The 18,551-nt window shown below is 29.2% G+C and overlaps 2 protein-coding genes across 3 annotated transcripts; one reads left to right on the top strand and one right to left on the bottom strand.

Moving 5' to 3' along the window:
• Nucleotides 1–335: 335 nt before the first annotated feature.
• LOC125847566 (MYB-like transcription factor EOBI) lies at nt 336–4,032 on the bottom strand. The gene is made up of 3 exons (XM_049527185.1): nt 3,807–4,032; nt 3,568–3,697; nt 336–734 (listed from the first exon to the last, which is right to left on the bottom strand). Exons 1-3 carry the CDS (start codon nt 3,940–3,942, stop codon nt 395–397), a joined length of 606 nt encoding a protein of 201 aa, XP_049383142.1. The 5' UTR covers nt 3,943–4,032; the 3' UTR covers nt 336–394.
• A 10,656-nt stretch (nt 4,033–14,688) lies between these two features.
• LOC125847563 (peptide deformylase 1B, chloroplastic) lies at nt 14,689–17,938 on the top strand. 2 transcript variants are annotated; one of them, XR_007444446.1, is made up of 8 exons: nt 14,689–14,980; nt 15,075–15,213; nt 15,606–15,798; nt 16,833–16,943; nt 17,389–17,451; nt 17,540–17,670; nt 17,752–17,802; nt 17,895–17,938. XR_007444446.1 is itself a non-coding variant. In XM_049527182.1 (7 exons), exons 1-6 carry the CDS (start codon nt 14,749–14,751, stop codon nt 17,639–17,641), a joined length of 840 nt encoding a protein of 279 aa, XP_049383139.1. In that variant the 5' UTR covers nt 14,689–14,748; the 3' UTR covers nt 17,642–17,670; nt 17,752–17,938. The 2 variants fall into 2 exon arrangements, 1 of the variants encoding a protein (XP_049383139.1); XM_049527182.1 differs by having other exon boundaries at nt 17,752–17,938.
• The last annotated feature ends 613 nt before the right edge of the window (nt 17,939–18,551 follow it).

The raw sequence follows: 18,551 nt of genomic DNA on the forward strand, positions 1-18,551 counted from the left end.
TTATAACCACACAAATGATCAATGGAGGATATTAATAGTTTTTTTTAACCTTTTTTTTTTGTGACAAATTACAATCTCACATATATTAAAATGAAGAGATTGGAGTACTATTTGACCGGATTATTATATTTTCTCTGTTTCTAGAATTATCTGTCCTCATGCATGCATGCTAAAGCTAAGCTTGATATCTTTCTAGAATATTCTATTAAGGAAAGAAATTATGTACACGCATTCCATTAGTATATATAAATAGAGTTATAAAAGTTTAAACTTGTATTACACAGACTAATCACCAAGCAGCATATAGGTATGGGAATATAATTGGGAATTTTTAACACTTTACATATAGTAGGTAACTAGCTAGCCGCTTAATTAATTAATTGATAGTTATTAATTAGTTGTTTGCATCATTAAGCAATTGCATGGACCAAAGGTCCTCCATGCTCCAAATATTTTCATTTGGAAAATTGCCCTGATGATGAAAAGTAGTGCCCATATTATTATTATTATTATTATTGTTATTATTATTTCCAGAGTAAGTTTCGATTGAATCTGCAAGACTAGTAGATGTTTGGCTTGTACTTGCTTGTTGAATATTGTTGTGCTCTGAAATATTTGATGATCTTCTGTTCATGTTTTCTGCTTGCTTAATGTGCTTCTGAATCCTTGTCCTCCAAAAGTTCTTTATCTCATTATCTGTTCTTCCAGGTAAATGCTTTGCAATTTTTGACCACCTGTATGTGACAATAATTAATTTTATTTGAATTTGACTTCTATATTCTAACCTTTTAAAAGAATTTATAGTATCAACCTGAAAAAATAGGCAAATTACATGCTATATATAACATTTTAAAATATACTTCTTTCATTTCCAATTACGTTTATTTTTTTGTTTCAAAATGAGTGTGTTTTTTTATATTTAATAAGTATTTCAATTCCAATATTCTACCTGATAAGTTTAAGATCATAAATTTTGAAATACACGTTATTTGTTATATTTAAGATCACGGAATTATCTTCTTTTCATACACTAAGACACTAAATATGAAATGAATGGAGTTATTCAAATTATATTGAAATTAAACTTTTCAGTCACGATTAATTTTTGGTAAAAATCAAGGGTGCCTCCATGTTCTGTGGCTGTTATTCGAAGTCTCACTTCTTATATACATACATATTTCAGTTATATATATCGATATTTTACATTATCAGCTCAATTTAATTGATTGTAAAAAGGTTATTCTTTCTATTTTTGAGTAATCATATCAAACTTAATTTATATATACTGGTGTAGACAATATTTACATAATCGTTGATAGTGCACAACAACTTAAACTATCCTTTAAGGGGAAGTGTGTTTAATCAGTTTCAACGTTTTATATTGAATTATCGGACAAGAGTAAATACTCCTTATTTTCGATCCTAAAATTATGAAAAATATTGGATTATCGGAGAGGTTTTTGAAAAAAAAAATGATTTTTCCCTTTTAACAATTAAATACATACATACCAGAAAAATGACTTTTTAACATTTATTAAAGAATGACTTCCTTTGTACCAAACATACATTTTTGGTACAAGAAGGACCCCTTGTCTTCGTGATGAACCAAAACAATAAGTTATCTGTCTACTTCAATCAAAGCTATTTGCAAGCCTGTGTTTCTCATAATCTTTCATTTGATAGAGCCGAGACCCTTATTTTTTTTAATTTGTATATATTGATAATGTGAAAGTATAAATAATCTTTGTTTTTTTACACATGTGTAAATGTGCATAATAAGGAGAAGTAATAACCTATTATAACATTTTAAAAAAACTCAAAAAGCAAAAGTTCAAAAACTTAAATTCATATGTCATATTCAATGGTATAATGGAAGGCCGAATTCCTGTCGAACAATTGTCCTTGCTTTACTAATTTTGGTGGCCGAATGAGGACCTATAATAATCATAAGTATTTTTTATTTTACCTATATCTATATGAACAGAGCATAATAAATTCACAAAATTTAATGTAAGGGTGACATGTTTTAATTTGTACTTTTTGCATGTTAATTAATATGGATAGAATATACTTTAGAGAAAAGGCCCAAAATAGTCTCTCATCTTTGGATTAAAATTCAAAGTCATCCTTGAGTTTTCACATGGAGCATTAATAGTTCCTCATGTTTGCAATATTGGTGCACTTTTGGTCCTCCTTCATTTGCCTATTTTTTAACATTAATTTTATTCATAATTTATGTATGGAATGTTTAATCGTCATTTTATATATTTAAGAGAAATAATAACTCCATATGAGAGATTGTGAGAACAAAACCACATTTTTTGTTTAGTAGAAATCATAAGCAGGTAAAGTCGAGAGGTTCATCACGACTATTTCACGTGCAATAGTACAATTTTTTCTTTTCTTGCAATGTCATATGTTAAAATGTTCTTAGTTTAGCTGTAGTAATATTTATACTAAATAGAACAAGATGTTCTTCTTCTCACCTTCTCTCACATAGAATTATTATTTATACTAAATATATAAAAAGACGATGTGACATTCCTTACATAAAATTATGAACAAAATTAATGTTAAAAAATAGGCAAAAGTTTACGGGAGGACCAAAAGTGCATCAATATTGCAAACATGAGGAACTATTAGTGCTTCATGTGAAAACTTATTTGTGTCTTAACCCAAAGATGAGGGACTACTTTGGGGCTTCTCTCATATACTTTACATGATTAAGCTTAAAGATTTTTCGACTGTCAAATCAAAGCCGTAAAACAAAAAATGGTTTAGAAAAAAGTAATTTATGCTGGGACAATCTTCCCAAAAATAGAAAATACTCGATCTGTTTCAATTTTGTTTGTTTGATTTTGTTTAAATATGTATTTTAAGAAAGTAAAAAAAAACTTTTGAATCACGTGTTATAAACTAAAGATATGTGTAATGTATTAAAATATTGTGATCTTAGAAATATCACGTGAAAATTTAGAATTAAAGACTTGCCAAAAAAATAATAATAACAAAGATTTTTCAAAACAAACTAAAAAATAAGGTAAAATAAACAAATTGAAACGATAGGAGTAGTAGAAGATTGTAAAAATTAGGTCTATTGATTATTCATTATAAATTTGATATTATGGTCGGATTAATTTTTGAATGGAAAAAACATAAGGGATTTCAACAAATTTGAGGGAAGAAAAGAAGGGAAAAAGAGTTTATCCTCAAAAAAAAAAAAAAAAAAACCTACGGATGAAAAGGAATTAGGAAGAAGAATATTTGACAGCCAATAAGAAATCATAAATAAATAAAAATTTAACTTTAGGTTACATTTAAAAACGTTGTAAATTCTCTATCACTCTCTTTCATGATGCCAAATCTAGTTCTAAGAGATTTTGGGACAATTCCTCTTTATCCATCCAACACAAACAAACACATGGGAGATTTTTTTTATTTTTCATTTTTTTAAAAAAAAAAAAAGACGAAGGAGAAAATTCTACAATTTTCCAATTTTTCTTTGATATAATTTCATCATTTTATTTAATTATCAAAACCCTAGCTATGAAAAAAACATCAACTCACCGGTTTCCCCACTTGGCATGTAGTTCCATGATCAACAGTTGTTCTTCTGGTGTAATATTTCCCCTCCGAACATCAGGTCGGAGATAATTAAGCCATCGAAGTCTACAACTTTTTCCAGTACGCTTCAAACCTATCACACACAAAAAAGGGTCAAATATATACGATAATAATTATGCCTCAATCTCAACAAGAGGATCAAATGAGAGAATTATATTTATTTATTTTTTTATATAGTATACCAGCGGATCGAGCAAGGGAATTCCAAACACCTTCACCATGATTAGCAATGTAATTGATGAGAATTAAATCTTCCTCCATAGTCCAAGGACCTTTCCTAACTTCAACATCTTGAGAATCACATGTTCTTTTATCCATTTTTTTTATATAATAAAGAAGAGAAGAGGGATGGGTTGTGAAGAAAAAAGGTATTTTTTTTGTACTTGGAGATTTTGACGAGGAACTAATGTTAGTTGGGGCTGATATTTATAGGGGGCAACTAAAATGAGATTTTAAAACAGTAATTAAGTCTTTAATCAGACTTAATTACTGTAAATAAGTTTATATACTATAAAGTTCTTAGTTATACTTAATCGTCGGTACAGTTAATTGGCGAGCATAAATAACAGCCAACGATGTGTGCGTGTATGGTCACAGCGAGCTAGTGCTTACTAATTAATTAGTTCGATTTGATTAATTACATATACCGACAGTTAAATTTAAAGTGTATAATATTAGTGTAACTTTTAATATGTAAATCTGGATATTAGTTATCATATTTAGTCATTTTTGTGTAAATTATGCTATTTATGCATAGAACTTCAACAATTTCACATTAGATTTGAATTTTGAATATCGACGGTGTAACTTTTTTTTTACATTATCAATGAATTATTGTGTATATATTTTATGTATTGTCAAGGTATAAAACATTATATGTTTCACTATGAATTTAAGTTATGTTTATTAGTGTGCACGAATTTTTCCAGAAATTTTTTTAGGTTTCAATAATTGTTTGCCAAGAAATTTGCTTATAACTACCAATTTAGTCATCTAATTGCAGAATATTCTTATATATCAATGATGATCTCTATATCTATGCATAGAACTTTAACACTTTGTTAAATTTACCATTTAATATTTGTTACGGTCTATTTACTTGTTATTAAATTAGTCCATATAAAGCTTAAATTCAATAGATTTATACCAATATCTGAATTAATGAAACTATTGCACGACGTACATGCCGCACGCAAATTGCACATCTACCGCATGTATTGCCATAAATAATAAAATATATATAAAAAATAATATTTAAAATAAATATATATATACACACATATTCCAAAGAGTAAAATTGGTCCATGGGTTTGTCTCTACCTTCACAAAATAAAGTAAAAGTCTGCCTAAACACAATTCTCTTCAATTTCACTAATAAAATTATATTGAATATGTTATTATTGTTTATTCGTTTTAGTAGTGAGAAATGGGTGGGTTGGATAAAATTTGGGCGGATTTAAATGGATCAATATAAAATGGGTAATAATTCAACCCGTCCATAATTCATATGGATAAAAATGGGTTGGGTAAAATACAAGTCTACTCATATTTTCATGAGCAAATAGTACTTTATTTTAGAATTAAACATGGATAAAATGTTTTAGTTTTTTTCTAGACGAAAAATGTTGAAAATACTTTATTTAGTTTTATTGTATCATCAAAGTCAAAAAAATTCATATAACTTTTCAATATAAAATAAATTTATGTAATAACAAGGAAAAAATATTTTTTAATTTCAAAGTAAATGAATATTTGCATTTTAGGAGCATAAAAGTGCTTGCGGAACTTTACTCAATATCAATACTAATACATGATTTGCTTAATTTACACTATTATTTGTTATCCAATATAAAATTAAACAAATAAAAAAATATAATTATAATTAACAAAAGAAATGTACATGTAATAGTATATACTTTTTTGGAGGGTCAAAGACTTTACCTCTTCAATTATAGAGAAGAATAATAAGAACAGAAAAAATAAAAAATAAATAAAAAAATAGAGAGAAGTTACAATATTTTTAGTGATATCATAAATTATTGGTAAATAAAAGTTGAAAGTTTAACCCATTAGGCTAACCCATATTTTACCCATGAATACTCATATTTCTATGAGAAAATACATAATCACCTCATTAAATTAAGACCTGTTTTTTAAAAAGACACTTGAACTTTGCGGGGGTCCTATTACCCCTCTCTTCTTATGTAGAGTGAATTTACTGTCCCATTACGTGTCTATGTGGCAAGTAGAGTGTAGTTCACTCTCTGATAGCGAGTGAGCTTAGCCAAAAACGTAAATATATATTTATTTAAGTATTTATTTAATTAGAAATGTTATTTTTCTTTTATTTTATTGTACTTTCTCCATTTTTTTATTTATTTTTTTGCTGTCTTCTTCCCCAAAACTCAAAATAAGCCACTACCTCTTCTCTATCTTCTTCAACTTAGAAGACCCATATACTTCACTCATTTTTTTCCTTGTCTTCTTGCTTCTCTTTGTTCCCTTTTCTTTTTTGTCCCTTATTTTTTCAAAAATAATAATAATTGTCAACCTCCTTTGATATATTATTTTTTTAAAATAACATAAAATAAATTAATATGTAGTTCTTTAGCATCTAAATAAACAAATTTCATCGATTCGAGAGTATTATAGTATTTTATTATCTCCATCGTAATGGAGTTTCGCTGCATAATTGTTTTAATATTGAAAAGAAGATGGTAGATTGAAGGTGATTATTAATTTTCAATTTATAATTTATTAGTAATTTTATTTTAATTTAATAATGATTTGATGATATTAATGGTGGAGATGAGATTATAATAATGGTGTCATAAAGGCTACTCCGTAGGATTGATGATGATGGTGGCCAAGTCGAGGACTTGCAGTGATGGCGGCTATATGGAGGTCTGCAAGCGAAGAAGAAGAAAGAGAAAAAAATGAAGCTTATAATCTAAGAAAAAACAAAAATGAAAATAAAGATTAAAAATTAAAACATAACACGTGGCAGATAATAATTGGTGCGTAATTGCACTTTCTTTTTTGCAATTGAGGGTGGCTGAAAAGTTGGATATTTATAACACTTTAAAATTGTTTAAGGGGCTAATAGGACCCCCGTAAAGTTCAAATGTCTTTTTAAAAAACAGGTCTTAGTTTAATGGGATAATTATGTATTTTCTCTATTTCTATGAATTAAATATGGGTATATACCCATATTTTATCCATCTAAAAAAGTCATTCATCGAACCCATTAATATATGGGCGGATTGAACGAATTATCAAAACATGAGCTAATTTTGCCGGCACTAATTCGTAACCTAGTGAGAATCCTCTTCCTCGTTAAGAAATTAATTAAATTAAAGAGAATCGTGCGAAATTAAAGTTAAATAGAGAAGTTAGGCAAAAGGTGCATGTTAATTACATGTGATTCCCTTTAATTAGTTTGAACTATCATACTCCTCCTAGTTCAATGTACAGACACGCATAGTGCATCCTGGAATTTTGAATTAATGATACAAATTAAATTGAACTTCAAGACCAGCTAGTTACGTTTATTAGTTTTGTATCGAAGCCTATTTTTGGTAATCATGCCCTAATCATATTCCTAGCTCCTTGAATAATTAACGAAATATTTTTTTTCAGTCAATTAGAGGTATATTTATACATGTAATTATTTAAAACAAAAGGTTGATGTTGATTATTCAGGGTTTAAGAAAATAAGTGAGGATTTTGAATTTTGTGAGTTTAAATTAGTTAGATATCGATGTACATTGTATATGTACCAAACTGTCATTTGAATCTTGTGAGGTTTTAAGTATATCATGTAGAAAGTTAAAATTAAAGAATCAACAAATGTAGAAAGATGCATTTAAAAATGATGCGGGTGAGGATGTTCAGATGTGTGTGTGGGCATACTAGAAGAGATAAGATTAGGAATGAAGATATTCGAAACAAGGTGGGAATGACCTCGATCTATGTGGTAGACAAGCTAAGGAAAATGAGGTAGATGGTTCTGACATGTGAAGAGAAATGCATAAATGCCTGAGTTAGGAGGTGTGAGAGGTTGGCTATGGTGGGGATGCGGAGGAAGAGCGGGAATGAAAAAGTATTGGGAACTGAAGACCAGTGATTAGACAAGATATGACACTCCTTCGATCGGCTTCCCGAAAACATGCAACAAAAAGGAAGATTGATAGAAATTAGCAGATGACTGAGTATATTTAATTTTGAGTTCGGAGTCAAAAAAGGTCATTTTTTTCCATCAAAAAGCATAAACAGCATATTAATTTTTTTAAACCAAAAGGACCTCAGTGATATCCTTTGACATCATTAACTCCGTCTAACCCTGTTAAAAAAAAAATCAATTAAAATCACAATTTTTTTTTTAAAAAAAGGACGAGTAACACATTTAAATTAAAATAATTTTTTATTTTACTTCTTTCTTTCCTAAAAGATAGATAATCTGTTACCACTTGTTATAAAGTACATTTATTTTACTATATAATATAAATATAATTTGCTCATAAAGGAGTATGAAGAACTAGTGGAACTTTTTTGGATTTTGCGTCCATCATAAGTTACTTAAATAATGTCTTAAATCAAGATCGACCTTATAATCAAAATATTAAAACAATCAATCATATGTCGGATTTGAACAATAATTATTCCTTCATTGAACACTGCCATATAATTAATTTCAACCACCGCAAGAAAATCATTTCATAACGATTTTGTGAAATGAGTCCTTCTGAAATTACATTTAAATCCCAATTTAATTAAGGGCTTAGTTTTGACTAATAAAGGATAGTAATGTAAGAATTGAATTTCTATCTTGTTGAAATTTGAATGATGTGCTGTGTGGAGTCGCAGTTAGATGAGAGAGATAGAATCGGGCATTTTGATAATTTATATTAGGATTTAAATTAGATCGATAGACAATCGAGGTGGATGGTCTACTCATAAGTTATATATATATATATAATCCATAGATAATAAAAGCCAGAGGCTATTCAAAATCAGAGAAGAACTATCAAAGTTATCTGAACAAGCTCGAATTTTACAATTCGAAATAAATCAGCTAAGTAAGTCAAAAATACATAAACGAATTACTAGCAAAAAAATTTGCGAGTAAAAACACTTATCAAAAAGAAAGTATGGATGAAATATTAATCCAAATATATATATATATATATATGGTATATTATTTGCATTGGTTGATATATATTGGCGCACAAATCATCTTTAGCATGCAAACATAGCATTTGGGAAAAAATCAACTTTTTTATAATCATGTGTCGTATGACATAACGTCTTTTCAAATTTTAAATTTACCATTGATTATTTATGTATATATGGATCGGGTAAAAAATATATATGTTTTTGGTCCATTTTTACATTGAATAGCATGCTAGCTAATTTACATTTTTATCATATTATTAATAACTTATACATATTTATCAATCTAATATACTCCCAGTTAAACAAATCTTTATCCACCTTGTGAAGTAAACGTAAATTGATCGCCAATATGACCGACTGTTGGATTAGAACCTTAATTAATTGCATCTGGATTTACTTTAACCTATTTATTAAAGTCCTAGAAATAAGTACAAATACCTTAAAAAGGCCATCGAAGACATGAGGAGTACATATGAAATAGAGTAAAACAGTTTTAATTAAAAAAAAAAAAATCGTCTCGTAAAAAGGAATCACGATAGATAGTTTGAGATAGAGAAAATAAATAAGATTTTAAGTTAATGATTTCTGAAATTTGTTGGTAAGTACTTATTGGGCTCTTGTATCGCATGTAAATATTAAAATATATTACTTCCTTTATGTAAAAAAGAATGATCTCCTTTTCATTTTAGTCTGTTTTAAAAAGAATAATTTCTTCCTCTCTTTTTTTTCACACTTTAATTTCAGTTTTATATATATCATGCTTAAGGTCACAAGATTAAAGAACATTTTGACATAATTTTAATTACCATAAAATTGAAAAGTCTTTTTTATTTTCTTAAACTTCGTGTCAGGTTAAACTAGGCTGAAACAAAGTGAGTATATATCACGTAAATATTTTAATATAATTATGAGATAAGTGTCAAAAACACACATAAAATATAGTAATTTTTTAATTAATATTAATAGTTTATTATTTAATTTTTGTCAAGGTGGAATATTTATTTATGTATTATGTCATGTGTCATGTGTCAAGGTTTTTTCAAATAAAAGAGAAGGCCAAACACATACACAACCCCTCAAACTTGCCCTCATTTTTTATTTTGGCACTCCAACTTAGCCTTGTTCCAGTTTAATCCTTAAACTCCATTTTTTCTGTACCATTTAAACACTAATACTAATTTTTATGGTTTTTTATTTATTTATGTTCTTCAATTGCAATTTTTTATTTTAAAAAAATAGACGTGTATCTGTTAATTTTCGTAAAAAAAATTAAACATTCGCGAACGAACATAAATTTTTTCAAACAATAATATTATTTTTTGAGATTTCTCTGTATTTTTGCATGAAAGTAAATTGACGAAAGTTCTTCGATTTTCTTTCTTAAACATTCAATTAAATTAAATAACACTACTTATTTATTATTTCTTGTCATCTAGGCTATCTAAATTTAACGCAAATACTCACTTTTTATTTTTAACATAAATCAATACGAATAAAAAAACTCATCTTCAATACGAGTAAAAAAGACTCTTGTTCATTTCTAATAACACTACTAAAAATGTTAAAACTCAACTGACTTTAATTTGTTAGATTGTCGGTGATTTTTAAGAAAGAAAACCAACACAATTTCGTCGGTTATTTTTCTCATAAAAATACATAAAACTCTTTAAAAGAAATTATTTTTTGTTAATTTTTAATTTTTTAAAACTAAAATTAACTGACACATGTCGATTTAAAATAAGAAGTTGCAATTGAAGAATATATATATAAAATAAAGAAATCATAAAAATAGTATTTCGTGTTAAAATAGTACATAAAAAATGGAGTTTAAGGGTTAAAATGGAATAAGGCTAAGTTGGAGTGCCAAAATGAAAAATGAAAACAAGTTAGAGGGGTTGTATATGTGTTTGGCCAAAAGAGAAAGTGTGTTTCTCAAATATGATAGTTTGGATATGAATTTAAATATGAAACTCAAAAAAATATAATTTAAAAGTGTTTTTAACACTTATCACGGTGAATATAGAATTTTAGCTAAAATTACGTTATTGTTTGGGAAAATGCATAAGTATCCCCCCAGCCTATACCTGAAATCCAGAGACACACCTAACCTTTACTAAGGTCCTATTACCCCCCTGAACTTATTTTATATGTAATATTCTATCCCTTTTTGACCTACGTGGCATTATCTTGTGGGGCCCAGCGTATGTTGACATTTTTTTCAAGGATAGTGCCACGTAGGCTGAAAAGGGGTAGAATATTATAGATAAATTAAGTTCGGGGGTAATAGGATCTTAGTAAAGGTTAGATGTGTCTCTGGGATTTCAGGCATAGGTTAGGGGCTACTTATGCATTTTCCCTTATTGTTTCCTTGAAACAAGTGGCAACACATTTTATGGTCCACGTGTCAGCTTTTCACGGACCTTTACCGACTTTTTACTGCTTTTTCTCCACATCTATTTCTTTTCTTATTTCTCTTTTTCTATTTTCTCCTTTTTCGTTGGATTCTAATCTAAAAATGTAATCATTTCTTACTCATAAATATTGTCAATCTTCTACTAAAAAGCAATTTAAAACAAGCTGTCAATTTAACGTCCATAAATTTGGTTTATGTCCAATTAATATTTGTATATCCCTACAAAAATATCATTCATTTATGATCACAAAAAGAAAGAAAAAAGTTAAGTTGAGAGTAGTATTACTTCCAAAGAACTTTTAGGAATGAAGTGTCAAGCTTTATATATTTGGAAATAAGATAATTAAGAAGACAAGTCCATTAATACTTAGGATAAATGAGTGGTAAATAATGCTTGCATTATCCAAAAGGAGGACCATTTAGATGTGAGATTTGTTAGGAATTAGTCTTGTTTTAAAGATTCAATAATTTAGTGTAAACCATACTTTTCAAATTTGTAATATTTTTTTTATTTTGTCCCCTTCTTGTCTTTCTTTGATAATTTTTATTTATTTTTTAACGTGTGGATGACAAATGATTATACCTAATTCATAAAACTCCAAGTGCACTATTAATCAATCTTCTATCTATCTACTATGACTATGACTTCTCAAGAGACTTGCTGCCAGTACCACTTACCATAAATGGAAAGGATTTTTAAAGTGGTTTAATTTTAAAGTTTGTTACACCCTATTTCACCCACTTTCAAAATTTGCTAGTATCTTTTGGTCATAAATGTTTTTTGCTTTTTTAGTTTTTTTTGAAAAATAACATTTTGTATTTGGTTAGTCAATTTTAAAATTATTTTTGTCGATATTAAAGTAATAATTTATTTTTTCTCTAACTCTTATTTTCTTCATGCTTGTTAATTAATAATGACATGTTTGGAAAGCTCATCCTGGTGATTGAATTTGGTGTAATTGATATAATTACACTCTCTGTCTTGTTTGGTTGGGTATGTAATTACTTGGTCAGCAGGTAGTTGAGTGTTACACTCTCTAATTCGGGGANCTGTGAATTGCTGGTAATTACAAGTTGATTACTTTTTAATTTCTTCTTTTTTTTAAAAAATAAATATATATATATATTTTTTATTATTCTAGTATTTTCTAAATAATTTTTTTATATTATTTATATTTCATTTCCTTCCTATTCTCAACCTTTACTTCATGTGATTCCATGCAAATTTTCATATTTTTTTTCATTAGTATAATTTTTTTAGTATTTCTAATTTTTAAATTAAAGTAGAATTCATTGTTGAATAAAGTTATGGACTTATGTTTTTCTTTTCTTTTAAATCATATTTATGTATGTTATGTTGAAATTTGACATTAGAGTATTATGCTAATTTTTTTGTTATGAATTTAGAACTTATGTTATATTTTCAATTTCATTTGTTTTAGGAGTATAGACTCTATATTTTACAATACTAGTTATTTTTTTTAAAGTTAGACTTGATAGATTATCTTTTTGTCAAATATTTTATATTTTTATGACATTATATTTATAATATTGATCTTTTTTGTCAAACATGTATTTCATGATGTTCACATAAATTATGAACTTTTAGTTTTTATGATTAATTTAATTAAAATATATTACTTAAATTGAAAAATATAAATCAATTCTTTTTTATAATAGTAGTTAAGAACATATGTTTATTAATTAATATATTTTCAAGGGACAATATATATCTTAAATATTTAATTTAATATCATTTATAATAAATTTTTTATTTTAAATAGTTAATTTATATTTTTAAAATTCAATATAACCTCATGATTACACTTGTGCCACCAAACAATACACTTATAATTACATTGTAATTACACAGTGACAAACAAACAGGCCAGCGTAATTACTAGGATAATAATTATTAACCTAGTAATTACACCAATTCCAATTACATGGTGGCATTTTCCAAACAGACCCTAAAAGTTTGTAATCTCATTAGGATTAGTAAGATAATGTCTAGCCCCCCTTGCTTGTATTTTTCTTTTGAGATCCTTTACTCTTAATAATAAAAATTAGTCCTAAACACACCTTGCCTAGCGGAATTGCTTAAAAAAGTTTAAAAAAAATTATGTTTGGACAATATTCGAAAAATAATTATAAAAACACAACTACTTATTCAAATTCACACGCTAGCTACGATATGTAAATATACTTATTGTTTATTTTCTTAGAAGTCTGATCAAACACATTAACTCTCTAAAATTCACTTTCAAAATAAAAAACACCTGACCCCCCAAGGGTCGTTAAAATAAATAAATAAGAAAAAAAAAACATGCTGACTTCTCCGAAATTTGATGTCTCTTTGTCAAAATTTTTAATTTCATTACACCCCTAACATGGAATAGATCCGCTAACATGGTACAAATATAGCGGGGTAATCTTAGGATAGTCAGGAAGGAAAAAAATAGATATACACATAATTTAGATAAAAATATTAAATTTAGAAGAACTCGTAATCAGAATTATAAATCGCTCTGATTTTAAAAATATTTCTAAAAGAAAGTTACTTTTTCACTTTTAATACTGCTTAAAAATATTATCAATATTTTAATATTTTTAACTCCACTATTACATATATATAGTTTAAACAAAAATTAATGAATTTACGTGAATTCATCCATCACGATCAATATCCACTAAGTACATAGATGTTCAATCGATAAAGGGTTCTGGAAGATGACATTACATTTGTCATCAATATAATTTTTTTTCTTAAAAAAATAGGAATATGAAGGGCTTTAAGCTTGGATGAGACTAATTAATAAAAAGAAATATTTAAAATAAAAATAAAATAATTTTAAAAAGTTCTTAATTAATAGTTTCTAAAGAAATAGGTAAAAGAGAAAATTTGAGATGGCGGGAATATAGTTTGGTGGATGATGAACCAAAAGTTACAACCAATCTCAAATTAATCAAGATTTCTGCTAATTGATCCAAAACGTTACTTGAAGTTGCATTATTAGCATCAATTAAATTCATAGCCATAACTCCCCTTAACAAGAGGATGATGAACACGTTATGATACAAATTTGAAGTAATTATGATGTGATACAAATATATAGACTATTTATAATCTATTTTAAATAGCTTTGAATCAAAATATAATTAAGATTCTCTACATAAAATTAATCTTAGGAAGAATCAATAACAAATTATAATTTAATATTTAAATAAACTTTATAAAGAATCATTAGAATCGAAGAATCAATAATATCTTCTAGTTGTAATGTCCTCTTTGGAGGGGGTCTCTTTATTTCAAATGTTTTTTATAGTCAGTATTTTAGCCCTTTTTTGAGTGGCAATTCTCATGTATGATTACTTTTTAATATTAATATAATATATATTTTAGATTAGATTTAAAAAAGAAGAAGAAGAGAATTATGTTGAATATATAGAAAAAAAGGGTCTAAAACTCGACGAAGGACAAAAGTAGTAACATTTGCATCTTTAGAGGTGAAATTGCTCGTTTTGTTGTGTGGCAAATGGCAATGGCTGCCGCAATTTGGGCATCTTCTTCTTCGTTCGCTCGATCTCTCCGGCCTCTCCTCAGTTGGAACTCGTCTCTCTCCCCTATCAACTTCACTCTTCATCGATATAAATCAGCTAACTGTTTATTTTTCTCCGCAAGCAGTAATAAACCTCCAAAATTGGCTGTTTACGCTCAAGCTAGGCGAGTTTTATCTTCCAAAACCAAAGGAGATGAAATAGCTACTCGTAAGTATCCTTCTAGATTCTGACCTAAAAATCAATCTATTTGTAGTCAATTTTTTTTTTCGCAAATTGAAATTCTTCTTTTTGTGTGTGGTAGCTGCTGATTTGAGCTTCGAGGTGCCATTGAAAATTGTAGAGTATCCAGACCCGATTCTAAGAGCGAAGAATAAGAGGATTGGCAAATTTGACGCTAATTTGAAGAAGTTAGTTGATGAAATGTTCGATATTATGTACAAGTGAGTCCATCCGTTTCTTACAATCCATAACTATATCCTTTTGAGTTTAGATAACTTATTTTAATGCAAAAAAATAGTTGTTCGATCAGTAAACTGGATAACTCAATCTATGCGAGCTTCGCAAAGCATGACTGATCCCAAACCTGGATATAGGAAGAGGTTATGCTTGGTGGAGGTCTAATTATGTTGAAAATAAAACAAAAGTAGTATGGGTGACACAGATTGCATAACAGAATTCGCTAGTTTGGAATTGAGGTGTAATTGACTGATTTATTGAATTAAGAAGCTGGATTGTTGATGATTTAGTCGGTAGATACATAATTTTTTTTGTTTATAAGAAAGGCTTGCTATTCAGAGGACTGTAAAGGATGCTTGGCTTTGATATTATGCAGAACTGATGGCATTGGGCTGTCTGCACCACAAGTTGGAATGAATGTTCAACTTATGGTATTTAATGCAGCTGGTGAACGAGGAGAGGGGGAGGAGATTGTTCTCGTCAATCCACGTGTCAGTAGATATTCTAGGAGGATTATACCTTATGAAGAAGGTTGCTTATCTTTTCCAATGATACATGGTGATGTTGAGGTACTTGGACCTATAAGCCATTATTTGTTTGACCTCGAGTCAGTCTACTGCCTTACTCTGTGTCTGTGAGAGAGATAATATGAACCCCGTGGTCGAGTGTGATCAAATATGATTGACGTCATCTGTTCAAATCTCTCAATAATCTGCTATGCAGTTGATACTTTTCTTATTTAAAAAATAATGTTTGTGTGTTGAATATATATGTATCTTAAATGAATTTTTAGAAATGGTAGAGAGCTCCTAGTACGTTTTATTTTCTATCTTGTATAATATTGGTGTAAGATGAGCCTCAATGGAGTGACATACCCAATGACAATTTATATAGTCGAACCTAACTTGCTTGCAGTTGACGCATGATACCATGTACCAACTCATGACATCACGAGGTTAGTCGTGAATATATCTGAAAGGATGGTAAGGTTGCCACATCTGCAACCTCATGAGGGTTTTTCCTAGCATTTATGTTGTTGAACTGGTAGCTATACCATTCTGAAGAATTTAACTTGCTGTCTCCTGCTCCTGGAAAAGTTGCTCCAGTGAGCTAGTCTAACTTTTACAGGAACCTGCAGCTTCTATTGCTTTGGTGGAAATACAGATGTCATATCAGCAGTTCTACATGTATCCAAATTTTTACGAATGGTCAATTTTGTTGTTGTGCTTTAGGAATGTAAGAGACAGCATCTCAAGGACTTAATGCCAAAAGACATCCTAATCCTCTAGTTTGCAAGTGTGTCCCTATTCAACTAGTAACTTCTATCTTATACATCATAATTCTTCTTCTGGCTCATTAACCTGGTAAAGAGCTTACATAATAGAGCTGCTTGGATTTTGGGCGACTTTTCCAAACGAAGTCAAAAGAATTTGAAGTAGAACTGCAATCCTAAAACAATTTGCATTTTACAAAAGCTTACCTGGTGAATCTTTGTTGGCTAACTGCTTTAGTGTCTAGGAACCTGAATCTGCTATTTGAATTGTGAAGTTTTCTGGCTTTCTAAATTGTTACTAGCTTATTTATAGATGGTGTGTGTTTGCAGAGACCGGACTCAGTTAAGGTTGATGCACAGGACATTAATGGTGCAAGGTTTGAGATAAGCTTGTCTGCTCTTCCAGCACGAGTCTTCCAACATGAATTTGATCACCTACAGGTGCTTTTTAATTTCTATAAATGCAGGATCTGTTTTAACCGTACCTTCCCAAAAATTACTGTTGTTTGGGATTCACAGGCTCTCCTGCTCATACATTTTCCCTTTGCATTTACTTTTTTTTTTCTTTTTTTTTTTTGCATTTACCTTCTGTTCAGACAAAATGTTCTATATGTCTTTCCAGTTGCAGTAACTGGACATTGAGCAGTGTAATAAAAAAAAGTAAGAACCAGATAGACTCGAGTTCAGAAGTCTTCCCTGGTCTGATTCTTTTTATAAGACTACTTAACAGTGCTACTGGTTGAGTTCAGATATCTGTAGTACTGAATAGTGTGTATGCAGTCTTTGATGAATATTCATCAGAAAGTACATGAATGCACAATTTGCTTTAAATACAAGACTTAGTTCCCGTAAGACATTTCTTTTTAACTATGTCAGCAATATGCAGGGAGTTCTTTTCTTTGACAAAATGACTGACGAAGTCCTGGACACCATCCGTGAAAAATTAGTGGTTAGTGGATCATTGTTAAAGTTGGGATAAACATCTGACAGGTGTTGCACCTAGGAACCAATGCTTATCTTTGTAACTGATTTTACAGGCGCTAGAAAAGAAATATGAAGAGAGGACTGGGTTGCCAACCCCTGAAAGCATAAATACACGAAAAACAAAGAAGGCTGCTGTTGGATTTGGCAAATCATGAATTTACTGAAATCTATGAGATCTTCTCAGGTTTTTGATGCCTTACCTTTATTTCATTTGCTTATTGTTTTACTGCATGTGCTTTACACTTGCTACTTGATGTATGCACAGTATTTGTATGATGAAGCACAAAATGGGATTGCCAGCTTTTGCTGAACTTTGGTATGCCATTAATTTAGACACTTGTGCTTTATGAAACCTGCCAAAAGTGTGGCCTCTGAGGTTTATCCTTCTACTGATACTGCTCTGTTCAGGAATGATAGGGTTACCACAGAAATTTGTATGGAAAAAGAACTGTAAGTACATTTGATCAAATCTTGAAAATCAAGGTGTGGCCTTGTTGACCTCTCTTTTTATTTATCACAAATTTGTATGGAAAAAGAACTCTGTAAGTACATTTGATCAAATATTGAAAATAAAGAAGTGGCCTTGTTGACCTCTCTTTTTATTTATTTTTCCTTGAGAGAGTTTGTTGTTTGAACACTTCGGTTGTTGTAGTTCAGTGTGGAGAAAAACAACTCAAGAGAAGTTCTCCATAAGTTCCCCATCAGAATGGTTTTTGAACTCTCTTTTTCTGGTAATTGTTATACCTCTGAAAGGCAGGAAATGACCTACAGGTTAAATGAACAGCTTGTAATGTATATGTTCCTTTTAGGAATGAATAAATTATCCCTACACAGCCACTGCTGATGTTTTGTGATGGCAGTTTTCCCATCAAAATATAATTGATCAATCATGATGGGGTTTTTAACACCAGAAACTTGAACAAATTGATTACATGCTACGCATAAGCCCAGTTTATTGAGAGATTATGAGCAAGGGCGGCTCAGCCATTAAAGACACTATCGCAGTGACTTTAGGCCCCAAAAAATAAGGGCCGCCAAAGAACCAAAATCTCCCCAAATTCAGTT

The sequence above is a fragment of the Solanum stenotomum genome, chromosome 12 (assembly GCF_019186545.1).
Source record: "Solanum stenotomum isolate F172 chromosome 12, ASM1918654v1, whole genome shotgun sequence".
NCBI classification, from domain to species: domain Eukaryota; kingdom Viridiplantae; phylum Streptophyta; class Magnoliopsida; order Solanales; family Solanaceae; genus Solanum; species Solanum stenotomum.